Source organism: Colossoma macropomum, unplaced genomic scaffold, assembly GCF_904425465.1.
Source record: "Colossoma macropomum unplaced genomic scaffold, Colossoma_macropomum, whole genome shotgun sequence".
NCBI classification, from domain to species: domain Eukaryota; kingdom Metazoa; phylum Chordata; class Actinopteri; order Characiformes; family Serrasalmidae; genus Colossoma; species Colossoma macropomum.
In genome coordinates this window covers 3,647,598-3,674,452 of record NW_023494799.1, presented here as the reverse complement: position 1 = coordinate 3,674,452, position 26,855 = coordinate 3,647,598, and the positions used below count along the sequence as shown (strand labels likewise).

The window sequence follows — 26,855 nt, the reverse complement described above, 5'->3', positions numbered from 1 at the left end:
GTCTTCTGAGTTTTTATGTTGTGTTCATGATAGTAAAATAGTGGAAAATCTGAAGATAAGATTTCTTTGAGGACCGTTTTGCCTGCATGTAATTCTTCATCATGAATGTGTTTTTAAAAAGACGCTGAACCACTGAATTACCCAAATTTTGAAAAATTAGTGGATTTCTGCTCAGGGGTCGCATCTCCTCACAGACTGAGAGGAGCCATCTTCCACTGACAGTCAGAAACTCTGACCCCCTCTTTCAATTGGTATGTGATTGGTTCCTAGACGCCTCACGGCTGTAAAAATATGGATTAATCTTTTGAATCTCCCTGTATTTTGGCCCAATTGTAATCATTTGAGTTGGACACAGTTATTTCAGCTGACTTCAGTTAGTTTCCACATCAGATTTCACAATAATCTTAAGCCACAGCAAACAGAAGGTGAATTGAGTGTGGTGGGTTGGACAGATAAATGTTAAATAGAAGAATAAGTTGTAAATCAGTAGTAAATGCATTCATTGAGACATTGTGGGACTTATGAAAACAAAAAGGTCCTCACTTCTCAATTTGGTGCCCTCATTTAGAGCGTGACGCAAATAATGCTTGTTTATTTGTTAGTTATGTCGCTAATTCTAGAGTTTTAGCATGCTTGCTTGCTGAGTAAGAGGGTTTTTGGCTCATATTTTCACACTCAATAAAAAATAGCTTTGTTTGACTACACGAGATTTTGTCTAACAGAGACATTTATGTAAAAGTGTGCACGTATACAAATTTGATTCTACTACCAATGTTGGCTGCCTAGTAAACATTGCTAGGAGGCCAAATTGGCCACTTTTGGCTGTTACTTTTAATAGATGCATATAATGAACAAGAAAAGGCAATTAGTGGAGAATGTGGAGGAATTATGTGGAGATTCTAGACTTTAAAGCTGTACCACATGCTTGTAAGTAGAGCAAAGTTAGTAGGAGAGATTTTATGATTTGAATTCTGTAATTGTCTTGTTTTCTGAAAAGAAAACTGTCTGTTATATTTTTTTGTCATTACTTGACAGTGCAGTGCAGACTCGAACCTGTCTGCAGAGTGTAAATCCTCTGTAAAAGTGATTCATTTTGTGACTTACAGTGTAGTTAAATATACACCGATCAGGCATAACATTATGACCACCTCCTTGTTTCTACGCTCATTGTCCATTTTATCAGCTCCACTTACTATATAGGTGCACTTTGTAGTTCTACAGTTACAGACTGTAGTCCATCTGTTTCTCTGATACTTTGTTAGCCCCCTTTTACCCTGTTCTACAGTGGTCAGGACCCCCATGGACCCTCACAGAGCAGGTGGTGGATCATTCTCAGCACTGCAGTAACACTGACGCGGTGGTGGTGTGTTAGTGTGTGTCAGAGACGACAGCTCATCTGCTGCTGCACAGTTTGTGTTGGTCATCCTCTAGTCCTTCATCAGTGGTCACAGGACGCTGCCCACAGGACGCTGTTGGCTGGATATTTTTGGTTGGTGGACTATTCTCAGTCCAGCAGTGACACTGAGGGGTTTAAAAACTCCAGCAGCACTACTGTGTCTGATCTACTCGCACCAGCACAACACACACCAACACACCACCACAACATCAGTGTTACTGCAGTGCTGAGAACGATCCACCACCCAAATAGTACCTGCTCTGTGAGGGTCCATGGGGGTCCTGACCACTGGAGAACAGGGTAAAAGGGGGCTAACAAAGTATGCAGAGAAACAGATGGACTACAGTCTGTAGCTGTAGAACTACAAAGTGCACCTATATAGTAAGTGGAGCTGATAAAATGGACAATGAGTGTAGAAACAAGGTCATAATGTTATGCCTGATCGGTGTAAATGTAAACATTTTAAATGGCGTAGCAGAAGAAGCAGTAACTGTGTTAATATATAACCCTCAGAGCCAGAATAAACCGCTTTGCTGATCCTTTTGAGTTGTTCGTGGTTTGTTTTTCAGATATGTAAAGCACTTTTCTTTCTCGTGTGTCTTTTGCAGCTGCTCGCGTGGTTTTACATGGACAGACACAGTAATAATTAAACTGACTTGCAGGGAGTCAGCCGGAGATTAGATCCAGAACAGACTCACAGCACGGTTCCTTTCTCGCACAGGGACGGGTCGTGCAGGGAGTAGCCTTTGTTCGATTTGTGAGGCTTTGTCCAAAAGTCTCAGTGTGACACAATGCTCGCAGCTGACGCTGTGTGCGGTGCACGTGCGCAGTCCTCCACAAAGCCAAGGCTGTGCCGGAGCGAGTACGGTGGCCAAGAAGGGTCAATAAACCAGATAACAAAGCTGGCAGCTTGAGAGGATGCTTTCAGTCACTTTATTGTTCTTCGGCTGAATGCAGCAGCATGCAGTCGAACCCACTCTATTGATAAGCACTGAGTAAGTGGACACTGTTTGTTGCTTTTGTATTAGAGACGATGCTGCCGCGGCTGCTGCGGCTACTGCGGCTGCATAATTACGACTTTGTTTAAACTATAGATACATAGTAAAAAAGGTTTTAGCGATGCGTGAATCGATACGGTCTGTATCAGTGTTTCGGAATGTACTGAAGTCTGAAAGTGCGATACTTATCAGATGTGTGGTCACTAGTTACATTTACTCAGTAACGTGTACTCGTTTTTGATGGATTTGTACTTTAAAATGCAAATATTTAATGTCATTCTCTTACAGCATCTGTGCAGCTTTGTGATTTCACACCTTTCACTTTGTAACTTCACTGAAAAGAGAAGTGTAGAGCCAAAACTCTCTAATACATGATATTTATGCCTTAGCAAAGCAGAGTAAGGCTGATGTTTGTGTTCTTCTTTTGTTTAATTTATTATTTCTTTATTTCTTTTGAAGATGTTAAGGAAGCCATGCCATCCGCAGCACCATTTTAGGACAGGGGTGCTCAATGTCATCAGTCATCAATGTCTGCTTTGAAAAATGATCCGCATCTGACAGATGTTTAGATTTGACTGGATTCTCAGACTGATGATGTATTTATTGTACTCCAAAAAAGCTAAATGCTTAGATGACGATGGGTTACTGCAATTATATATAATGTGTGTGTTTATAATATTATATTTCTCTGTCTGTAAGCCACATGGAGTTGGTCCGATTTTCTGCATTTTATAAGTGAATATAAACCGCCCTCGGCAGATATCTAGATGAAAAATATCTACGTCAATTGGCCCACAATTCCCTCATTATTGCATCCCTACTTCAGGGAAGATACCAAGTCAAGCTACTAACTCAATTGCCTGATTCTTTAACGAAAAAATGTTAATGTATGTCTGATATGCTGTTATGTTTCATATCATATTGTATTACATTGTGATGCAGTTTATGTCTCATATATCGCAATACACACAACATAAATACTAATACTGAGATTATATTACTGCATGTTGCATTTGCAATAGATTAAAAATGCATCGACGAATCAGTAGGCATGGTTAAAGACTGGCCTGCATTCATTTCACCAAAATAATTAGCTTTTGTTGGATTGCTTGAATATCTTGACTCATCAGAAGCTCAGCTGGAGCTGTGATTGGTTAAGAGGGCTTATTTGCAAAGGCCAGTATAGCCATAGCGATTAACAAAAACATTGTATTGTGCAGGTCCAGTTAGTGCTGGAGATGTTTTGTTTTCTGACCTGTTGGCTGGTCACTTATTAGATTTGCTCCCAAAATGTCTAGAACATTCCTTTCTGCTGATTATAGAGGCCAAAATAATCTCACCATTCCATCAAGCTTATTCTTAGATGTGAGCAAACTACGGGTAGGGAAGTACAGAGGAGAAGACGGGACAACTTGTTTTTGTTCATACCTTCAGTTAAATCAGATTAACGCTTTTATTTTGGCGTTTTGGGCCAAGGTAATGCTGCCATGTGTGCTGGGTTGAACCACTCTGGCCTGAGTGTCTTTGTTTGGTTTGCAGTATTGTTCAGGCCATCTGCCTCAGCTGTGCCATTGACCCGAAGCCCCTCTCGCACTCGAATCCCCTGATTTATCCACTGCGTTGCCAGTTTGACTGCCAGCAGTCTGGTCTCTTGATGATCTTTCATTGATTTTTCTTTTCTTTCTTTCCCTCTTTCCCATTCTCTGCTCTTGCAGGGCGGTGGTTGAGAAGTACTTGCTGGAGAAATCCCGTCTGGTGTCCAGAGAGAAGAATGAAAGGTAAATAAATAAACAATAGTGATTTAGAACAAAAGAGAAAGACAAATGCAAACTGATACGCTTTGTATTTGTCATGTAAACTTCTGTTTCTGTTTATTTATCTTCATACTTCTCTTATTTTACTCTGTGTCCCATTGAATTATGGTTTTATTCGCTCTGTCGCCACCAGAATCATCTGTGACTGATGGATTGGTCAATGCGACACTTTTAAAGGGTCCAAAATAATGGAAAGCCAAATGCAATCACTGTTAGTTTCAAAACATACCGTTCACTCCACGGTCCATGCAGTTCACGTATGAAAACTAAACTGCTAAAACAGCCTGTTTTGAATTGATTGTTGGTGCAAAAACGATATACATTACATACATCCACTTATTCAGCCTGTAGCAGTTTAGCCCCACCCATTTATATTGAGATTAATTAGCATTTCATCCCAGACTGCCACAATACAGGACATCCAATCAGAACAGAGGTCATTTACATATAGCAGCCTTAAAGGCACAGAAAAAAGAGAACCATTTTTTACACACCCTTTAAAGGGTTCTTTAGTAAAGACAGTGGCTATATAGAGAACCATCACAACTCAAAGAACAGTTGCATACATGCATACATGATTGTGTGGTTAAGTGTTTCTCATTCGTTTCTTATGCGTCGTTCCTTATTGAACCTTTTTTTATAATGGTTCTCTATAGCACTGAAAAGGGTTCCACTGTTGTTACAAGTCAAATGACCTTTTTGGTACTGTATAGAGCGTAAGGGAAAGAGAGAGGTTGGAAAATGGTCATGTAAAGATGAATTATGACTGTTTTTGGTGTATAAAACTATGTTAATGTGGTAGGTGGACAGTGTGGAAAAGAAAAAAAAAGAAAAATGAAGGATGTGGGCTCTAACTCAGAGTCAAATGAGTTACTTTTTTACTTAATATAAAGATTTACACATCAACAAAACATGCAGCAATTCAACATTGTTGATTGAGTTTTATGAACTAAACCAAAAAAAATAATAAGAAACCACTGTAACAGAAAGCAAAAATGGGAAAGATGCTTCTTCAGTAATGCTGTTTTTAAAGTCTGTTACTGTTACAGGCTTTGTGAACTTGAAATGTAGGATGTGGGCTCTTTAACTTATTGAGTTGTTCAGTGACAGAGTCGAATGATGGGGTAAAACACTTTTTGATTAAAACACTTAAAAAACTGACTCTGTCAGTGGAGAATTGGCCTGTTGAATGACACTCAAGATTAGATAAAATGCCCCCATGAAAGTCAAAATTACCCCTGAAAATGAATGCCAGAGTGCAAAATTTGCCCTGGATTAAAAAAACAAATTCAGTCATGATCTTGTTTCTGTACTCTTTGTGTGGGTATTTCCCTATTACTCCTCCAGCAGCTCTCTGTATTAGCGATAGCAGCTAATTATAGACGGTGAGTGTTGCCGCCCTGCTGGGCGCTTAGTCGCTATCTGATAGCAGGACTGGAAAAAACTCCTTCTGAATGGGTGTAGTGTAAGGAGAGCTGTTCGAATCGGTTGTGACGGCGCTTTGTCTCCCACACAGGAACTACCACGTTTTCTATTACCTGCTGGTGGGGGCGTCCGAGGAGGAACGCAAGGAGTACAAGCTCCTGCAGCCGGAAAACTACTTCTACCTCAAGCAGGTGAACATACTGTTTTGGTTGGGGATGGGCGATTTTACGATATATCGCTATCACGAAGTAAATAAGCTTTTCTGAGCATATCATGTACACTGTTAAGATTAATACATTGACCATACGCTAAAGGACTTTTAAAAGTCTGACACTCTCTCATATCTAAAGACACTGTCTGTGTTTACATGCAGAGATTTTTGCCAATCTGATTGAACACATTCTGATTACAGATTAAGACTGAGGTGTTTATTCTCAATCTACTCAACAATGTGATTGAAAACCTCTGTTTACATGCTCACTACAAGTAATCTGAGCCAAAATTACACGCATGCGTAGAGAACTGCTTAAGGTAGACGTTACCATGACAACCAGCATCACGTGAGTCCAGTCAGAGTGAGTTGAGCAGCAGTGAGCAGTGCTTGTGTTTTTAATTGCTTTAAAATGATGTCAGACTCAGGAAAACGTCCTTCACATGTCCTTATTAAAGAAGGCCGAGAGGAAGACGTCGTGTTCTGAGACACATAAGCTGGACGTCCGTCCCACCGCCGTCTTTTAAAGACCAGAGCATAAACTTCGTCTCCTCTGCAGACCAGTTTCTGCTCCGCCATGTTGAGCGTTATAAACTTTCAACATGATCAGAACGGACTTAAACTTTCCGATTGGGAATGTAATCAGATACAGGCGTTTACACGGATATTATTCTTCTATTTAACGGATTATTTACAGGATTACCCACCTCAGACTAGTCTATTCTGATTGAGGTGTATACATAGACGTATTCTATTCTGATTGATCTATTAGTTGGATTATGAACGGATTATTAGGCTGCATCTAAACGTGGCTAATGTCAGATTTTTTAGTCACAGACTAGGATTTTGCAAAGACTGGGGATCTTGCAGAGTCACTATTTGCAAGATTGCAACTAGATTTTTGAGAAATTTACAAGAAGAACCCTTTTTGTTCTCCACTCTAGTGGGACAAATGGGAAGACACGCTGGCTGGGAATGCTCAGTCCAGTTCACTGTAGAATTGTATATTCTGGCAGATCATCACCCAGTATTTTTTTAATTAACCTGTAAACCGTGCAGTTACTTTTTTACTTAATATAAAGATTTACACATCAACAAAACATGCAGCAGTTCAGCATTGTTGATTGAGTAACAGAAAGCAAAAATGGGAAAAAAGATGCTTCTTCAGTAATGCTATTTTTAAAGTTGGTTACTGTTACAGGCTTTGTGAACTTGAAATATTTAAACAGCCAATATACATTTTTAGATTAATATGATTATTGTGTTAAAAGGGGAGCAGATTCGACTTTTTTGCAAAGCTCTCAGGCACTCGTGCATGCATTTTTTTACCCTTGCAATCTCTCTTTATCTCTCTATCGCGTGGCGTGCATGCACTTGCTCAGCCCCACTCTCTCGCGCACCCCTGGCATGTCACTGTTTGCATGAGCTGGGACTTAAAACTTAGGACAAAACTTAAAATCAACATGGTTGATTTCATCGCAACGTCAAGACAAGAAAAAGACTGACCTAAGACTGCCGTCCTGACCACCTTACACTAAACGATCGAGATGACGAGAGGGCGACGCAACTCTAGCAAGACTCATGATTTTTATTCTGACATTGGAAATTTGTCTGTGACAGTGAAATCGCTTTCAGAAGTCGTTTGGTGTAAGGCTGTTATCAGGAACACTGATCAACTATGTTCCATTGTGATCAGACTAGGTCTCTTGAGAAAGGATGTCACAAGAACCAATACTTTGGTACCAGGTTGATGCCGTAACGACGGTGTAACTGTAGACAGAAGAACATAGCAATGCCCACCGACAGTAGAGCAGAACAACCTGAAAATAAAGTGCTGCCTCAGGGAAGTCGTTACCAAACACAGTAGTAATCGTTTCAGGGCCTTTGGGCTGCGAGCTAACGCGCAGTGTCTATCACAAACATATGTTAGACATCTTAAGGATAACAGAGCCTGGTCCTCATTGGCTGTGCACTCCACAGATAGTGATGTAGACACAAACTGTAGTGAACTCATTTACATTTACATTCATGGCATCAGGCGGATGCTCTTATCCAGCGTGATTTACGGCTTACATCTGCTCATGTAGGGGAAGGTAGTGTTAGCAGTCTTGCCCAAGGACTCTTACTGGTAGGGCATAGGATGGTCGAGCCACGGCCTGCAGTGTGGAGGGCAGAGGGGTTACCCACTGTAGTGTCCCAACCACAGCACATAGCCTGTTGAAAGATGTGGCATTTGTGGGTATCTTCACATGTAAAATTCAAATTTATGTTCTTCAAAGGAATATCTGATATGTGAGCACCGCGAGAGCTGCCAGATTACGCTGGGTGCTTGCCATGTGTGGCCGTTATGAAAGGCTGCCTTGGTTAAACGTGTACAGTCATATGCAAAAATTTGGGCGCACCTGGTCTATTTACATGTTTTGTTGATTTTCTGAATGATAAGTTAACACATCCTTTACAGGGGTGTGCACATTGTAAAGCACAATTACTGTTTATTTGCTGAATTTAACATATGGGGAAAAAATAAAACACAAAAAATGTGGCATTTTTATTTTTCCAATATAATAAACTTAACAAATAAATACAGCTTATTTTCACTTAGATACTCTACAAAACATCTAAATTGACCAGGAGTTTTCAGACTTTTGTGTACAACTGAATGTGTTGCTGTGTGTATTTTTTGGTGATCACTGATCAGTGACTCCCTGTCACTATTGGAATACGATACCTCTATGTTCTGTGAAATCGCACCTTGGCAATGTTTATTCTTGGAGTGCCGAAGCTTGTTCATCTTATCCCCACCACAGCACAACTTTACCATAGAGGACGCAGATGACCTTCGGCATGACTTTGAGAGGCTGCAGCAGGCCATGGAGATGGTGGGCTTCCTTCCCGCAACTAAGAAACAGTGAGTAAACTGTTAAACGGAGTGTGTTCTGTTATTCATGCCAATGTGTGAAACTCAAGTTCCATGTTAAGCTTATCCATTGGCAGTTATTTCTGGACAAATTAAGCATATTAAAAGTACACGATCAGGCATGGTAACACTAAGAGGGGAAAATGCCCCCTTTTTAAAGTGATGCCAATTTACTGTAGAGCTAAACCATATCTGTACATGCCTTTAGCATGTATAGGATGATGATGCTTAAAGCAACACACAGTTAGGGGAAATAAACTGGAACAGCATACAGTTCCCGCGTGGGGTAACAAGTCCCCCTGGCGAATCTTGGTTCCATTTGTCCGATCATTTCTAGTTTTTGTGTTTTTTGGAAAAAAAAATAAAATTAATTAGTAATTAATAAATTAAGAACCCACACTAAAATGCTCTATTAATTCATGTCCATGATTACAGTTCATTTGACTAAGTTGTGACAAAAGACAAATGATAGTAATCAGTTCTGTTTATTAATTAAATAGTTGTGAATGTATTAACATGTCAGTTTATTATTATTGTTATTATTGTTATTGTTATTTAAGTGCAAATAATTAGCGCCCATTGACACAAATCAAGATGTAATTCAGCTGATTGGCAAAACGTCGATACAAACTCCTCTCCGGCAAAGTTGTCTAATTCTTGCTAATGATCGTTTTTTTTTCTCTTTCCACGTCTTATAATCATTTTAGCCACTTTTCTTGTACAACTGAAGCTAAATGCATAGATGACTATTATCTAGTGACAAAAATTTGATCATCAATCTGGTCTCATGTACTTAAAAGTGCACAAGTGACTGCCCAGCTCAGTAATGGCTTTGAGTCACTGGGTTCAGCAGTTCGTCCGCCACGTTGCTCATACTCTGCACAAGTTGACTCCTAAAGTTTATGTTGGCTGAAGAGGAAGTACAATGTCTGAGTGCGCGTGAGTCATTTTTGTTTGATGGGGATTTAAAATGCTTTGTTGCCCTTGCAGGATTTTCTCAGTCCTGTCTGCCATCCTGTATCTGGGCAACGTCACCTACCGGCGGAAATCCACAGGGAGGGACGAAGGGCTGGACGTGGGACCTCCAGAAGTCCTCGCTAATCTCTCAGATCTGCTGAAGGTACGACAGCAGTGACAGTGGGGGCTGGCCGATATGATGAAAAGTTATTGTTATTGCGATGAATTGCAATATGTCATAAATATCGTAATACATTTGGTCACAAAACTCTTTTCAGAGTATACAATGTTAAGTACATCATAAAAATGACAGTTAGACCAGGGGTTGGCGACACACGGTCTGGTTTATAATCAATCACAGCTGGTTTCCCAATACATTTAATCTGCAATGAGAAACTGACAAACACTAATAAGCCGTGAGGCTGGTCAGCTTCTCATTCACCAGCTCCACCATAAATGGTGCCTGAGATGCCACAATGTAACTGCTGCACCACTTAAGGTGTCTTGTTAAAAGTTGAACGTTGAGAGACATTTTACAAGAAACTATTCAACTTTTGCGGAAAAGTTTCCTGCCAGAGATGCGAGAAAAGCAGCTGTAGCTGAGCTAAAGCTTAAAGCAGAGCAGAGTTGAGTCTGCATTTTCATTTATATTATAGTTTTTAGCCTATACTAGTACATCAGCACATACTGAGGCATATTTACAGCCTAAATGGTAAAGTGTTACAATAAAATGGGCATAAAATGTTGTGGCTCCCTAAGTGGACAAAATGGCTCTTCTTAACATTTGTGTTGCGACCCCTGAGCTATGATATCTGAATGTGGTCACGATTATATCCAAATGTATTCCAGTTGGCTGTTATGAATAACTGTGAAATGTTAATGTGTGTGTTTCATTTCGCAGGTCAAAGAGGAGCTGCTGGTCGAGGCTCTTACGAAGAGGAAAACGGTTACAGTCAATGATAAGCTGATTCTGCCCTACAGTCACAGTGAGGTAAAGTAACCACAGAATCCTGAACTCTTCACCCTGCAGGCTGATCTGGACATGTGTGTTTTGTAGCCAACAGCTAATCATTCCAAAACTACTCCAACAGCTTATTCTTTCTTAGCTATTAGTTTATTGTTCCATAGCCAATTACTAATAGTTACCCATGCACCCCCAGGCGATCACAGCGCGGGACTCAATGGCCAAGTCTCTGTACAGCGCCCTGTTTGACTGGATCGTCCTGCGAATCAACCACGCACTTCTCAACAAGAAGGATATGGAGGAATCTGTTCCGGTAAGGAACAGTCTGTTCTGTACTGGACCTGAAGCCTTTTCATCTTACAGTTGCACACTCTTGGAGATCAAGTGCTTTTCATTTTCCATTTCTTTTAATTTGTTTTTTTTTTTTTTGTGTGTGTGTTGGTTATTTCAAGATGTGTATGTCTAGATAAAGAAGAATTCCACTAATCATTTTCTGTATAAGTCATTCAGAGTGGTTTGAGATGTTCTAGACAAACTTACCGAGTCAGAATTGTTCACAGTGGTGGTGATAGGAACCAGACGTCTGAAGAGTTTAATGCATTATACACATGGCGACCCCTGGTTCCTATCAGCACCACTGTAAAGAAAGCTGAGTCTGCAAGTTTCTCCACGATGAACAGTTTCACATCACACCACTCTGAATGGCTTTGTTTACAGCTCAGCCACTGAATTATGCAAACATATTTCTCTTGAAAGCCTGTGAGGTTCCTGAGAATAGTATTTGTTGTAATTAATCGTTTTGTCTTTGTTATTTATTAATGGTCCTGTAAGCTGAAGGTACAGATGACAGTCCGCTGTCTAGAGCAACTACCTAAATATTAAGTACTAGCAACGGAGCCTTAGTGTCATAGTGTGTCAACTGAATACTCTTAATTTAAAAAACTGAATATTCTTAATTTCAATGTGGGAAATCGTTTCTCTGAAGACCTTCAGTACAGTCTGATTGCTTCTGCGTCCATCTTAACTATTGTCTCGTTTCTTCTCCATGTTCCAGTGTTTGTCCATAGGCGTTCTGGACATATTTGGCTTTGAGGACTTTGAGACGAACAGCTTCGAGCAGTTCTGCATCAACTACGCCAACGAACAGTTGCAGTATTACTTTAACCAGCACATCTTCACGCTGGAGCAGGTCAGACTCGCAGTACTGCTCTTCAGTGGGGGCTGGTCTGTGTGTGAAACACCTGTGGGGACAGTGGTTTTCTGTAGCTTTAGATCAGCACTGATACTGATTTATTAATATGGTTACTGTTATTATTTATTTATTTATATATTTTTTATGGCTTTTTGGCGATGCTATTTATTATTCGCCCCTCAGAATCAGGGCTGTTGTATGAAGTCATGAGGAAATTTAACTAGGTTTCCTTCTACCTACTTTTGTGTATTTTGAGATGTTGAGTAAAAAAACTTGGTGGCTTTTATTCACATATTTAATAAAATCACCAAAATTCATGTAAAAGTTTGTGTATTCAGTATATTCACTTGAGGTAAATCTTTTATGCTGATAAAGAAATGTGTTTCTGTGTAGAGCCATGAACGCTCAAAGAACCCTTTGCATGATTAAATGGTTCTTCGCATCATGAAAGTGTTTTTCAGATTGATGAAGAATGTGCTGTAGATGGTTCTATATAGATCATTTTTGAAAAGGGTTCTATATAGCACCAAAAAGGTCCTTAGATTACTACAGGCTTGATGTTCTACACCATTCTCTTTACTAAAGAACCCTTGACTAACTCAGGTCGATCTAACTTACTGACTTTTTTTTCTTGTGTTTATATATATATATATATATATATATATATATATATATATATATATATATATATATATATATATATATATATGTATATACATATATACATATATATATATATATATATATATATATATATATATATATATATATATGTATGTGTGTGTGTGTGTGTGTGTGTGTGTGTATCCATTTGAGCTACATAGTGAGATATATATATAATATTTTTTGTTTTGTTTTTTTCTTATGGCTCTGTAAATGAAAGTGTCTGTATTCCCCACCTGCAGGAGGAGTATCAGGCAGAAGGCATCACCTGGCACAACATCGACTACACAGATAACGTGGGCTGCATCCAGCTCATCAGCAAGAAGCCCACTGGGCTCCTATATTTACTGGACGAGGAGAGCAAGTAAGACTGCCGGAGCGACACGCTGAGAGAGAGAGAGTGGGCTTGGCTGTGTTCACACATCACCACAAACTGCCTTCTCTCTCTCTCTTTCTGACTTATTCAGTTTCTCTAATGCTGTCTGTCTTTCATTTGCTCTGTTTTTCAGATTTTCTTTCTCAGTGGTGTAAAATATGCACACTGGACTCACAGCATTTCAAACAAGTCATATTTTTTTAATCAGAAAAGCGGTTCTCATATTTGCTGTTCCCTTTTCTGTATTTTTTTCTTTTTTCTCTCCCTTTCTTTCTTTTTCTTTTTTCTTTCTTTCTTTTTGTTTGTGCTCTCTCTCTCTCTCTCTCTCTCTTTCTTTCTCTTTCTCTCTCTCTTGCTCGCTCTCGCTCTCTCTCGCTCTCGCTCTCTTGTCTTTCTCTTTCGCTCTTTCTCTCTGTCTCCTTCTGTTTTCTTTCTCTTTTCTCTCTCTTTCTCTCTCTGTCTCTTGCTCACACTTGCTCTGTTTTCTTTCTCTTTTCTCTTTTTTTTTCTGTTTCTTTGTTTTCTTTCTCCTCTCTCTCTCTCTCTCTCTCTCTCTCTCTCTCTTTCTTTCTCGGTTTCTCACTCACTTTCTCTGTTGTCTTTCTTTCGCACTTTCTTTCTCTCTCTCTGTCTGTCTCTCTCTCTCTCTGTCTGTCTGTCTGTCTCTCTCTCTCTCTCTCTCTCTCTCTCTCTCTCTCTCTCTCTCTCTCTCTCTCTCTCTCTCTCTCTCTCTCTCTCTGCAGTTTCCCTCATGCTACAGATAAAACCCTGCTGGCCAAATTCAAACAGCAGCACGAGAGAAACCACTACTTTGTGGCCACGCCTGTGATGGAGCCGGCGTTTGTCATCCTTCATTTTGCTGGGAAGGTCAAGTACCAGATCAAGGTAACATTTTCTGCTGTCTGTTTTTCAGTAAGAGAGGATTCAATGTCAGATCATAAAGGAGTCAATTTTAGCACTAAAAGTAAAAAGACGCAAAAAATAAAGTACACAGATCAGTACTTTTCACTAGTGACACGTAAAATGCAGCAAAATGTTCAACGTTCTGCAGCTAGTGTTCACACACACCAACCCAAGTACTCACATTCTCTGTAACAGACACTGGTTACCAGGTAATCCCAACCTTTAATTTAAAACACTTCCCCACAGGCCGGCGAAAACAGTGCTAACTGTTGTTTCACGGCTCAATTTATACTAGGACAAAGTTGGACTCTTATCCGACAGCTTTTTGTTCGGATTTTGTGCTCCACCTTAAATGGGGCAGCAGTTACACTCAGCTAAACAGGGGCCTGAATGGAACTGCTGCACCATTTAAGGAGGAACGAGAAATATAAATAAGAATCTCTGAAGAGTCGACTGCACCTTCATATTAATTTCAAATGTGACTAAAACATCCTTGACTCAGCCACTCAGATAAACAGGCTGAAGTTAGCATGGTGTGCACTGTTTTGTGTGTCGCATTATGTGCACTTTTTGTGGTATACTGGTATAACAGTTATGACAAAACTTCAAAAGGTATTTGAAAAGGTGTACCGGATGAACCGGTTAGCGCCCACTACTACACTCTTATGTGTTCTTACTTTCTTTTCTGTTGAATGAAAGTCTTTTTGTTGTTTTATCCTTCCCCTGAAGTTGTAATGTGCTCATTTTAATTTCTTTTATAATTAAAATTATTCTTTAAATTGTAATCATTATTATTATTATTATTATTATTATTATGTTAAAAGAAAATTAACTTAATTTCACAGGTCAAATAGGACTGTGCCGTGGGCTTGTGTTTGACACGTGGGCCCTAGTTTCCACTGCATTTCCATCAAGAGTAAAATATAAACACTGTCCAATCACATCACTCTATTGAACTTGGGGTCACGGCTACAGTAGGTCCTGGGAGCTTCTGGGCGAAGTTGCCCTTGAACACCAACCCAGAATTCTGGGCCTTTAGCATGTTTAGTTCTATACATTACACTGTTTCAGTGTCTTTCCTGCTCATGTTCTTGTACACTGGGGTCACCTGTCTATGACACTTCAGCTTGTTTGACCACACATCATCTTGCAGGATTTCCGGGAGAAGAACACAGACCACATGCGTCCAGACATCGTGGCCCTGTTGCGGAGCAGTGACCGGGCTTACGTCCGGCAGCTGATCGGGATGGATCCGGTGGCCATGTTCCGGTGGGGAATCCTCCGGGCCGCACTCCGCGCTCTAGCGGCCTTTAATGAGGCCGGACGCCGCTGGGCTGCCAAGAGCGCCGGTAAGTCCTGCAGAGTTGAGCATTAGAACCGGATTAGTGTAAAAAACCTGTTTTGTTTTGGTTTCAGGTTTTATTTTTAGCCCACATGTGAAAGAGCTGGTTTATGACGCAAGACTGAGCTTAAGACGATTAAATCCACTGAGTGGGGAAAATAAAGAGAATGAACTCTCAAACTTTGGGTTTGTTCTTTATTGGGATGAATTACATCATATTACACCTGAGTACATCACTACATGTAGATCAGGGGCTCCCACACTTTAAAAAAAACGTCTTGGGGTGGGTGGGTCTGGACGAGGGTCCGCGATGCACATAATTAGCCTTTGTTTTGCTGTTTGTAGAGTGTCTTCAATAAATTTTTAATTAATGGTGATGAAATTTGACCACTTCATAGCCACTTCATAGATTACATAAACAATAGTAGTAAATTTCAGCAGTTAGGCTGCTACTCATGGTACTAAATAATCCACAACCTGGTACCTGTCCATTAGATAAAATAAGGACAGATATAGACTAATTATACAGTCTGTAAACAACCACCAATGTGTAGTAACTGCATAGTTGGTGTGTTTATTTTTGAATGTCTTCAGTTTGTTTGTTAGTCACATTTTTATATTTACATGTAAACTGTGGTTGTATGTAATAGATAGTGTACTGCTTACTCTGTTCTGTTGTCTGCTCAGTTCAGTTTTTTAACTATGATGCAGAGTGAAATATATAAACTTGAAATAAACTGCATAGTAACAAGTCGCAGCTTGAGAAGCAGCTCTTTATTTTATTATTTATTTTACCAGTTGTTAGATTATCCCCCTTCCCCAAATTACATATTCAAGTGTCATAGTTTGGTGGGATTGCTGTGTTGCTGATGCATTTGGTTCCAGCTTGTTTGGAGACCTCTGTGTATTGCAAAAAAAAATCTAAGTATTCTGATGTTATATTTTTGCCCACTGCTTATGCGTCGGTGTTTCTCTGTGCAGGTGTGGTCAGACCTGCCTCGAGAGTTCCACTGGGGGAGCTGCAGAGGTCCAACACGCAAATTGAGAGGATGTATCGGTAAGGCCTAAACTAGGACTGCCAAAGGCTACATGTGAGAGAGAGAGAGAGAGAGAGAGAGGAGGAAGTGCTGTGAGGAACTCGATCTCTTCCTGTCCTTTGCTTTTTTGTATGGGGTGGTCATGTGACCCTTCTCTCCTCCCAGAAGTACAATGCAGGCAGGTTCTTGCAAGTAATCCCTATTGAAGCACACATTACTTGGCCTTCCACTCATATGTGTGTGGTTAGTTAATGTATCAACTAAAAAAAAAATGGTCATAGCTATGAAGTTTGAAGGTTATTTAAAGAAATAGTCCACTATTTACAACTCGAGAGTTCAGATTATGCTGAACTTTGTTAAATATGTGCTTCCACTGGGCTTAAATATACCACTAATACAGCCTCAGTGCTCTCTAAAAGTTGTGCTGTTGTTTCCATCATAAGGCAGTACCTGATAAATAATATAACTTAAAAGAATTACAGTAATATAATTGTATAACCTCAGTTTTACTGCCCTGGTTAATACAGCCAGACTCAGTAATTGAGCTAATAGTCTTCAGTGAATGAACAGGATGTGATGAAATCAGTGCTTAATGCTTTATGCCATAATTTTGAATGCAGTTCTGTGCCTGTGGAGGCCTTTAGTAATAAGATTTGTGCTTTTTTATCTTGTTTTAGAATTAAATATTTCACAAAAACACATTGTTTCAAAGATCTCAGCAATAATAATATTTAATAGTCTTTATGTATCACTTTTTATTTTTGTTTTCAAGTTCTCAAAAGTGCTTTACAAAAAGAATAGACTGTATATTGTCTGCCTGGTCTCTAGGCCTGTTTTTGGTGAAAAACTGCCAACATCTGCTGATCTTTGATCTGTTTGACCTTTTTTTTTCCTTCTAATTGAGAAAAACCTGCGGGAGAGAACTGGTTGTAAATCGGCCCCTTCCGGCCTTTCAGGTCTCTTCTGTCCGTCAGTGATTGCCTGTGTGCTGTTTCTCGTCTACAGCCGTACATCTATGCTCGATTTCTCCTTTGATCACTCAGAGGAGCGCCCCCTAGAGGCTTTTGAGGACATCTTTGCTAGTTATGAGAGTAAGAAGTAAGTGTGCAGGAGGCAGAGCGGAGCAGGGGGTCTGGCAGGAGGAGCTGACTGCAGTGTGTTCTTTCAGTGGGCTCACAGTTAAGCTAAGCTAATCTTACACAAAACCAAGAGTTTAGTTTCACTATATAAACAGAAAAGTTGCATATAAAGAGAACATTTTGGATGCTAAAGGTATTTTTTGATCAGCTTTTGTTAATAGGCAAGACATTTTAATTCTATCTGTCTATATCTGTGGTGATTAGTGAAGACGGTCTGTGATGTACAGTGGTGTGCAAAAGTTTGAATACCCCCAGAGAAATGACGTTTTCTAAGTGAAAATAAGTTGACGCATCCTCTTCAGAGAATGAACTTCATAATGGCATTTTTCTGCCAATTTTAGTGCACAGTTTCTACTCGTTTGTTTTAACATATTGGGGGAAAAACTAAAAAAAAAAAAAGATTTGACGTAACTTTTGCCACGTTTTGTTTTTGTTTTTTTGGGGGTTTTTTTGTGTTTTTGTCAGAGGTGTGGTCTCTGTAGAGGATGTGTTAACTTATTTTTGCTCAGAAAATCAACAAAATGTAATTTTATCAGGCGCGCTTAAACTTTTGCGTACAACTGTATATAGGCTGCAGCATTGTGTTACTTTTTTCAGACTCTAATGCAAATGTTTGCAAATGTTGAAGGAACAGTTCAATTAAAAATGGCAGCGTTGCTCGCGGTCAATGAAAGCGAACACGGCAACCAGTTAGCATCATGCAAATGACATCATGCTAACTAGTGGCCGCTAGCTGTCATTCATTCTGAGCTACATTAGAGAGAACCTAGTGTTTTATTAGCATTAGCTTAGCTCCCCATTCTTCCCTGCCAGTGCGTTCCTGTTCGACCCCCTGCGGTTCTGAGCAGTGCGGTAGGTTTTATAAGTGCATGTACCACCAAAAGCCGCCCATTCGGCACCGGTTTAACCCCAGTCCCGGCCCCATGAGAGTAACACCTGCATGGAAATTCACCTGTACACCGAGCTTGCTATCATGGAGTGCATGTCCTCTGCACTCACACAAAAGCATGGTTTAAACCGCTCTACCATGCTGCTTATCAAATTCTCTGGATTCTCTGTTGTGGTAGAAGATGAACGTCACAGGCGTGCAGGGCCGATTCTAGATCATATATTTGTACCCAACACAAAACAGCAGCAGCATAAGTGATGCACAAGTGACCCTCCGTCCAATGAAGGGTGAAAGGCAACTTTTTATAGTTGGCATAAACTGTAATGCAAGCACCCTAAAAAGCCTGTCATCATGACTGTGGCCTGCATATATTATTAGTATAATGCTAAACTTGTCAAAAAAGTTTTAAAAATTTTAGTAGATTATGGTTTTAAATATTGCTAACATTGCTAAAGTAATGCTTTAATGGACTGCTATGGACCTTTTGCTTAAGTTAAATAGACAGGTGGAAAAAAATAATCACAAGATGGACCTCGAATTTTTGACTAGCTTTAATAGGGCCTGAAATTGTGGTCCGAACCCAAACACAGCCTGAGAACTTTCTGTCTGAGCCTGACCCAACCCACAGCGCAAAGTTTTGAGTCTTGACACAGCCCGGACCACGTCAGGTCAAAACTGACCCGAGCCCAAAAAGGAATCTGTCCGAAACGGCCCTGAACCAGCCTCAGAATGCTGAATAAAGCCTGAAGGGATGCTGAAATTACAGTGTAGCAACAATTATAGCCATGTTTAGATCATGGATAAATAAAATTGAAAAATATGGTTTTATAAAATAGTCAGCTGTTGAAAAATACCACACTTTCCATACTCTTCTCAAGATGTCAGCGTTCACCTGTTAAATCTCCATTTCTTTGCTATATATGTATATATTGGAGTTGTGGTGTATCATGGAAATTGTGCTGTACCATATTCAGAAGTGCGTAATTTCAGCTTATTGCTGAAAGATATTGCATTAGAAAACTTGAATATTGGGTTGTATTGTCAAATATCCAATTTTGTCAAAAATTTCACGATCACAAAATGTTTGTACAGATACATTGTAAATTCCAGAATCAAGCATAAAAAAATATACTGAACTTATTTGCATTGAATTATCGGGATCATGTTGAGCTTCAGTTGGTAAACCTGGTTGTTATTGCTGGTTGTTTTCTGATGGTTACAAAAGAATAAACGATATATTTAGCTTAGTAATAAATAAGCAAAATATAAATTGTATTGAAAGCGTCCCAGCGGTACTTTTGGCTACTTGTATAAATGACACCAAACTGTGTTCTCCTGAATCGAGTCACTGTTTTATCTCCTTCACATCCATTTTCTCACAAGCATTGGCCTCATGAACCTCAGTGCTTGAATCAATAATTTCAGCAGGTGACTTCAGCTTGTTGTTTTAAGGTATTGAAAGTAGAGTGAAAGAATAAAATATTAAAAACAAAAGCGCGGAAATCTGTCAGAAGTGGAAGGAGGGCTGTGAAAACCCAAACATGGAATTTAACCTGATTTGAGATCGACATATATTTGGAAAATGCCAACCAAACCTGATGTGAGCTGTCGTCTCTTGTGGTGTTCGGGTCAAATATTTCAAGTACTACTTTAAATTGTTCTTCAGAGTTTGAGCTGCCTTTGGACCTCCATCTGCTACCACTAATTTTTAATTTTATTCATTAATTTATTTATTTAGTGAAAGGTGAGTGTGTCTTTGTCTTTGGTGATGGGACTTTCCTTTCCAGAGGTGCATAATTAACGTCTGTGTTGGTTTCCTGTCCTTTTTTACCACACCTTACCTCACTCTCCAACTTTTCTCCTCGTCTTTCCTCACCCGTCGGGCTGAATCAGGGACATTCACGCCCAAATTATGAGCTCCATTAAGGACTTGCAGTTGGATGGCGAGGATCCGCGTAAGCTGCTTCAATCATGGGGTCGCCTGCGGTTCCCACGCCACTTCGTTCAGTGAGTCAGTCCTCCGAAACCCCCTTTGGACCACCTGAAATAAACCCCTCAACCCCAGCCTGCTTACCCCCACATCATGCCATATAGCTGATTGGCCTTTTGCTCGTGTCTGAGATGCATTATAGAAACATTCGCTGCTCGTAAAGAGGAAAAACAGTCGAGTTTATAATGAACGCGCCCCACTCTGTGCAACTCTAATAGACTCCTAACATGTTCGGCACTAATTTGTGCGCGGCCCTTGGCTTGCTCAAGGTAAAAGAATGCAGTGTTTACGAGCCGAGAGCTGAGCTTCGTTAGCTTGCTGCATTAGTTCTGAACTGTTTTTTTTGTGGTTAGACTGTTCGTGTTCGTCTCTGATGCTAACATACAAAAACAAAACTCACCTCTGCTTTTTTTCTGGTAATAATGCAAAATAATATAACACACATTGTTTCCAGTGCATGAGCTAGCTGACTTGACTCACTTGAATGTACAGCCTTGGTTTTGTTTTTTCGTCTTAAATTTGATGTTCCTCAGATATCTGTAACGACTGTCGGAAGGTTTCCCTCAAAACAGAGAGTAATAGTGTCAATATTCACCAATAAACGGGAAATTTTTAATTACTGTCATCAGTCTTACCTTGAAATTGTAACTGATAATTACAACCATTAACTGCACTGCAGTTCATATATGGATTGTAGTCTGATCCTGTGTTCATATGTATGTGTATATATGAATAACCTGTATATCCAGCAAAAATGTACATGCCCCTGGTCAAACTGCATGTTTTGTTTAAGTTAACGCGTCCTGTTCAGATAACACACTTCTGCACAGTTACTGTTTATTTACTGAATTGAAAATAAAACATAAAACGAGTTATGGCAGTGTTTTTCAGTATTTTAAATAGCAAAATACAAAGCAAATAAATAGAAATTGTGCGATAAATTTTGCAGAAAATTGCAAATTTAAGTTTGTTCGCTGACAAACAGTGGCCAGTTGGGGTCATGGCAAAATGTTAAGTAAAAATAAAACAAAAACACAGCTTTCCCACAAATCTATTGAGAGTTAATTGGCCCCAAACCTTTCTCATACAGCTATGTATATATATATATATATATATATATATATATATATATATATATATATATATATATATATATATATATATATATATATATATATATATATATATTGGACACAACAAGGTGTTAATTATCATTTATGGCTATTGACCCATTTCGTATCAATGCCTACAAACAAGCCCTAATATGTATGTTTCTTCATTACAGGAAAAGCGTTTACAGGGTTACATAGAAACGTCTCAGTTGTTTCCGATAATTCCCTTATATACCCATTCGTCTGTGAGCTTCACATAACAGTGAGGTCAAAAGAAGAGAAGAGAGCCCATCATTCCTCTTCTCCTCTTTTCTCCTGTCAGAGTCACATCTCTCAATCACCTGGCTCCCTGAACCCCCCCTTTGCCATTGCATGGCTCTCTCACTGTACTAACATAGAGTAACCTCTCAGCTCCATCCCAACACAGCATCAACCTCTTTGTCCTTCATTCTCCTTCCCTTCCTCCCTTACAGGAAGAACAAGGGCACCAAGAACAAGCAGCTCATTCCTAAGGTAAAGCTCTTTAGGTCCTGATGGGCATATTGGTGGTTGCATTCTAGCGATATCAGGTATAAATGGTTCAGCATTGCCAGTTTATCAGGTGCATCTACCTTGTACCTACACTCATTGGCCATTTTATTAGAAACACACATACAGTGCCCTGTAAGCAGGTGTGTAGCTGTCAAGAAGCTGTTACTGAAAAAGGAAACAGATGAGAAAAACATTTGAAAGTTGAGCCACCCCAGAGCCCAGACTTTCAGCACTGCTGAATGTGTTTGGGATGACTTGGATGGTGAGAAGAAGAAAATGCAAAAAGTCTCAGACTGAACTTTAAAGGTTTGGAAAAAAGTCATTGAAGTCGTTGAAAAACTGAAAGTCTCGCAAAAAGAATGGAAGCTGTAATAAATGTGAAGAGTGGACACACTGAATACTGAAAAATTATTTTCCTGACACTAACTTGTAATTAATGGTCATTTTGACTGAAAATTAACTAACTGATGGGTGGTCCCTCACTTTTGTTCGATGTGTCTGGGATTACTCAGATCATGAGAAGCAGAAAAATGCAAAACCATCTTCTAAGACCGAACTTCAGAGCTTCTGAAAAGAGTGGAAGCTGTAATAAAGATAAAGATTAAACAAGCAATATATATATACAAAAAATATTAAATATTATATTATTAAATATCGCTGCTGTCAGAAGAAAACATCGTTTTTCCATTTTTGTTGTTTTTCTGTTTTTGGCATAATTTGAAACACCTTTACATTCTATGTAAATTTCATGGTGAATGGGCCAGAAGAAACGGCCTAAAATGACTTGGGGGGGAAAAATCTTGGTTCCATTGACTTACATTAAAAGTAAAGTAGGTTTTTTCCTTCTCCTGTAAAGTTACCATTTTGGAGATACAAAGTTTTGTTCTGACAACAGCGAAATGTTAAATATATTATAATTAGTTTTTGAGGCTTCTACAGAAGTCTGGAGAGGCCATGAACTGTTGCTATCATTTTCTGGATTGTTATCTTGAGATAACAAGATATGTAACTTGTTATTTCAAGATAACAACCATTGAGGAACAGGGTAAAAGGGGGCTAACAAAGTATCAGAGAAACAGATGGACTACAGTCTGTAACTGTAGAACTACAAAGTGCGCCTATATAGTAAGTGGAGCTGATAAAATGGACAATGAGCGTAGAAACAAGGAGGTGGTCACAGTGTTATGCCTGATCGGTGTATATGGTAGTTGTTTCTCATAAAATGTCCACAGAGTGTAGGTACAAGGTTGGTGCCTAATAAACTGACAGTTGAGACTGTTGTACCAGTCATCAATTTATCCTCCATTCACTGCAAGTTGTGAGGGAAAATGTGAAGCGTTGCTCTGCATGACTGTCCTTGGTTGTTGTGCAGAATCTGCTGGACTCCCATTCCTTGAAGTTCATTGTGGGTCTTCATGACCGCACCACAAAGTCTCTGCTGCACCTGCACAAGAAGAAGAAGCCCCCAAGCATCAGCGCTCAGTTTCAGGTAAGCCAGATTCATATTTCATTGCCGTTCTGAAGTATTATTCTGTTACTGATATTACTGAAGATCAGTAAGAAGAAGAATCATTGAATATTAATACAGTAGTGTAATTGTTGTATTAATGATTTTATTATTTGTACTTCGTCAGTCCTGTACTCACTGGTTGCCCGTTTCTTTCCTCTCTAGACTTCCCTCAGTAAGCTGCTAGAGACTCTCGCAAAGGCTGAGCCGTTCTTTATCCGCTGTCTCCGCTCCAACGCTGAGAAGGTTTGAACTGCTATCTAGTACCACACAATGCAGACGTTTACCAGATTAAGGGCCTAACTCCTTGCATTAACCGGGTGTTGATGTATTAGCCTTTCTTTGATGGAACAGTAAACCACTGACCAGTTTGCCTGGTGATGCTTTCTGGCATGACTGGTCTTAAAGGGTCCATATAATGGAAAACCAAACATCCCTGACTTTTTTTTTTTTTAATAAATGAGTTTGAACTAATATGTAAATATTATTAAAGTTTCAAAACTTACCCTTCACTCCCCAGTCCGTACAATCTGTATACACTCTTTTTAAAAGGCGGTTCTTTAAGTTCCTTAGCAAAGAAAATGGTTCTGTATAGAACCATGTACATGTATGATTAAAGGGTTCTTTGCATCATGAAAGTGTTCTTCAGACTGATGCAAAATGTGCCTAAATGTGCTATAGATGGTTCTACCTTTTTGAAAAGGGTTCTATCTAGCACCCAGAAGGGTTCTTCTGTTCTTACAACCTTACACTGTAACAATAGAGGAACCCTTTTGGGTGCTGTACAAAACCATTTTCGAAAAGGTTTTATATCGAACCATCTACAGCACATTTTCCATCAGTCTGAAGAACGCTTTCATGAAGCAGAGAACCCTTTAATCATGCAGGGGTTCTTTGAGTGTCCATGGTTCTGTATAGAACGATTTTCTTTACTAAAGAACCCTTGAAGCACCATCTTTTTTAAGAGTGTGGGATAAACCTTCCTGCAAAAAGAGTTTGTAAGTAATTAGTGAGTAAAAAAAGGCCACAATAGCGTTTACGTAGCCTGGAGTGAAATTAGTCTCATCCTTATAAGTCTGTGTTCTGCAATGACTGTCTGCCTGTGTGTGTGTGAGCAGAAGGAGATGTGTTTTGATGAGGCGCTGGTCCTGCAGCAGCTTCGCTACACAGGCATGCTGGAGACGGTGCGCATCAGGAGATCAGGCTACAGCGCTAAATACACCTTCCAGGTAGACCACAAATCATGCCAAGCTGAAGTGATGCTTCTTGTTAATCTTATTAGCATATTCTTTCATTGTTTTGTTTATTGTTTTATATTTTAATCTGTATAATTTTGATTATATTGTCATTTTACCTTCTGTATAATTCAGTTTTACTGTTTTTATCCTGCGCTTTTATCTTTTAAGCTTGTAAAGGTTAAAAGGTTGAACTCCTTTCAGGAGTTCATATACAATGTTTGAAAGTGCTCTAAAAAGATTTTATTACTATTATTACTTTTTGATGGATACTCTTAAGAATAAGTACTATAAATTATTTATGATTGTTGATAATAATACTAATAATGTTTTATTATACTGTGCATTTCTCACATTTAAAGTTGGTTTAGAAGATCCGTACAGAAAGAATCAGAATCACACCTTGCAAAACAAAAGTCTACAGTTTCACAGCTCTTTCTCCATATTGCAGGAATTCATCGAGCAGTTCCGTGTGTTGCTGCCAAAGAAAGCCTCGTCTAAGGAAGACATATCCACTCTGCTGCAGAACCTCGGCTTAGACACCAAGACCTACCAGATAGGCAAAACAAAGGTCAGTTTCCTGCCTTTCCTCAAAGTGTCAGACTTCTCAAAAGTAAATCCATCCAGGAGTTCATAGATTATTATGATCAATTCCAGGTATATCTGAAAGAGCCTGAGAGGCAGAAGCTTCAGGACACTCTCCACAAGGACGTCATGCACAAAATCATCTTCCTGCAGCGCTGGTTCCGAGCTAAAGTGCTGAGGAGGCACTTTCTGCAGTTAAGAGAGGCCGCTGTCTTCGTTCAGGTAAATCCAGCTCGCTTTGGCGATGCGTAGATTGTATAAAAGTCGAAGGCAGCCTTGAAAATTGTTTAGAACTGTTCATCTGGACAGTAAGAGTGTTTTTGCCAGTTAAAACACAATGTAACAAAAGAACGAATTGAAATAAATGTAAACACAGTAAAACGTAATGATGTGTCGTTTTCAGTAAAGTTATAAATATGTAGGTTAGAAGAACACAGGACTCCATCCCTCACATGGGTTTGTACAGTTCCATCAGCAGCACCTGGTATAATTTAATGAAGTATTGATTAGATAAACTAGCTATTGAATGAAAACTATCAATACTGGACTTTCTCAGGAAGAAATTTGGAAATGGTTAAACTGACACTCGCACAGCCACAATAGATAGATTGTTGATTTATATTGATTGTAATGTTAGTGATTTTCTAAACTAAAAATGCTTACTGCCTAGACAAAAAAGCTTTATATATCATATGCTTAAGACATTTTGCACAGTAATGTGTGTACGGTTTATTCCGCACCAGCTCACTTGTGTGATTACCACCTGTCTGTAAAGTATTTTGAGCTGCTACCGGCATGAAAAGTGCTAATAAATACATTTTTTTAATTATTATTGTTATTTGAGCTTGAATGAAAGCTTTAATTTCAGAGATCTAAACATGTAAGATTTAATGCTCAAACAAATTACATAAAGCTCACTAAATTAACTTGTTGTGCAGATTTATTAACATTAAACCAGTTGATTTAAAGTAACATATTATTCTTAGGTCCAATCCCATTTCACCCCTTGCCCCTACCACTTGGCCCCTAGCCCTCTGTTCTGCATCTAGGGGTATGGTGTCCTGATTCATGTTGAGATAGAGGGGTAGGGTGAAGTGTTAGGGCTCCAAATGGAGGTTTTTCAGAGACACTCCAAACAGTGTTATGAGGAAAAAAAGAAAAACCAGCAAGATGGCTGAACAAGAGACCAAAGAAACACACAAATGAGAGAATTTTCTCAGTTTAAAAATTACAATAACCATTGTTTTGTCTTAGTTTAATGTCGTTTCAATGTATTATGGTCGTTTTCTTCATAACAAGCATAAAAAATCATTAATAGTATGCTATTGTCTCTGTAGCTAGCTAGCTAACTTTCCTGTTCCACCTTAAATAGTCCAGCAGTTCTGATGCCTGAAGCGCCAGAATGTAACTGCTGCTCTATTTAAGGTGGAACGGGAAAATTCAAACAAGAAGCTGGTGAATATCTGACTTCAGCTTCATATCACTGAAGAATTAGGGGTGGGTGATAATAAATAATTGCCCCCCTCTTTGAAGGCATATTATTCCCTAAATGTAACTAAAGCCCAGCAGTGCGGTTGCTGAACTTTACCCTCCTCTGCTGTCACTGCAGACTGGCAGGGTCGCCTACAGAGCAGCGCTAGTAGCTGTTAATGAAGTGATGCTCTTTTTATTT

General features: G+C 39.4%; 1 protein-coding gene across 4 annotated transcripts in view; it reads left to right on the top strand.

Annotated features, from left to right (window-relative positions):
• Positions 1-26,855, top strand: part of LOC118818750 (unconventional myosin-IXb) — a 129,517-nt gene that overhangs the window by 68,522 nt on the left and 34,140 nt on the right. For 3 of the 4 annotated variants that reach the window (XR_005008109.1, XR_005008108.1, XM_036586124.1), the window contains exons 4-21: positions 4,110-4,172; positions 5,725-5,824; positions 8,652-8,752; positions 9,752-9,881; positions 10,620-10,709; positions 10,879-10,995; positions 11,737-11,871; positions 12,780-12,901; positions 13,657-13,798; positions 14,970-15,165; positions 16,140-16,215; positions 20,117-20,230; positions 21,799-21,838; positions 23,229-23,345; positions 23,529-23,609; positions 24,482-24,592; positions 25,050-25,169; positions 25,256-25,405. Coding sequence is in view for 2 of the 4 variants with exons in the window: in XM_036586124.1 (XP_036442017.1) it covers positions 4,110-4,172; positions 5,725-5,824; positions 8,652-8,752; positions 9,752-9,881; positions 10,620-10,709; positions 10,879-10,995; positions 11,737-11,871; positions 12,780-12,901; positions 13,657-13,798; positions 14,970-15,165; positions 16,140-16,215; positions 20,117-20,230; positions 21,799-21,838; positions 23,229-23,345; positions 23,529-23,609; positions 24,482-24,592; positions 25,050-25,169; positions 25,256-25,405 (2,005 nt within the window). In the remaining 2 variants the exon portion in view is untranslated. Of the gene's footprint in view, positions 1-4,109; positions 4,173-5,724; positions 5,825-8,651; positions 8,753-9,751; positions 9,882-10,619; positions 10,710-10,878; positions 10,996-11,736; positions 11,872-12,779; positions 12,902-13,656; positions 13,799-14,969; positions 15,166-16,139; positions 16,216-17,200; positions 17,294-20,116; positions 20,231-21,798; positions 21,839-23,228; positions 23,346-23,528; positions 23,610-24,481; positions 24,593-25,049; positions 25,170-25,255; positions 25,406-26,855 lie in introns of all 4 variants that reach the window. The other variant, XM_036586122.1, reaches the window with a different exon arrangement.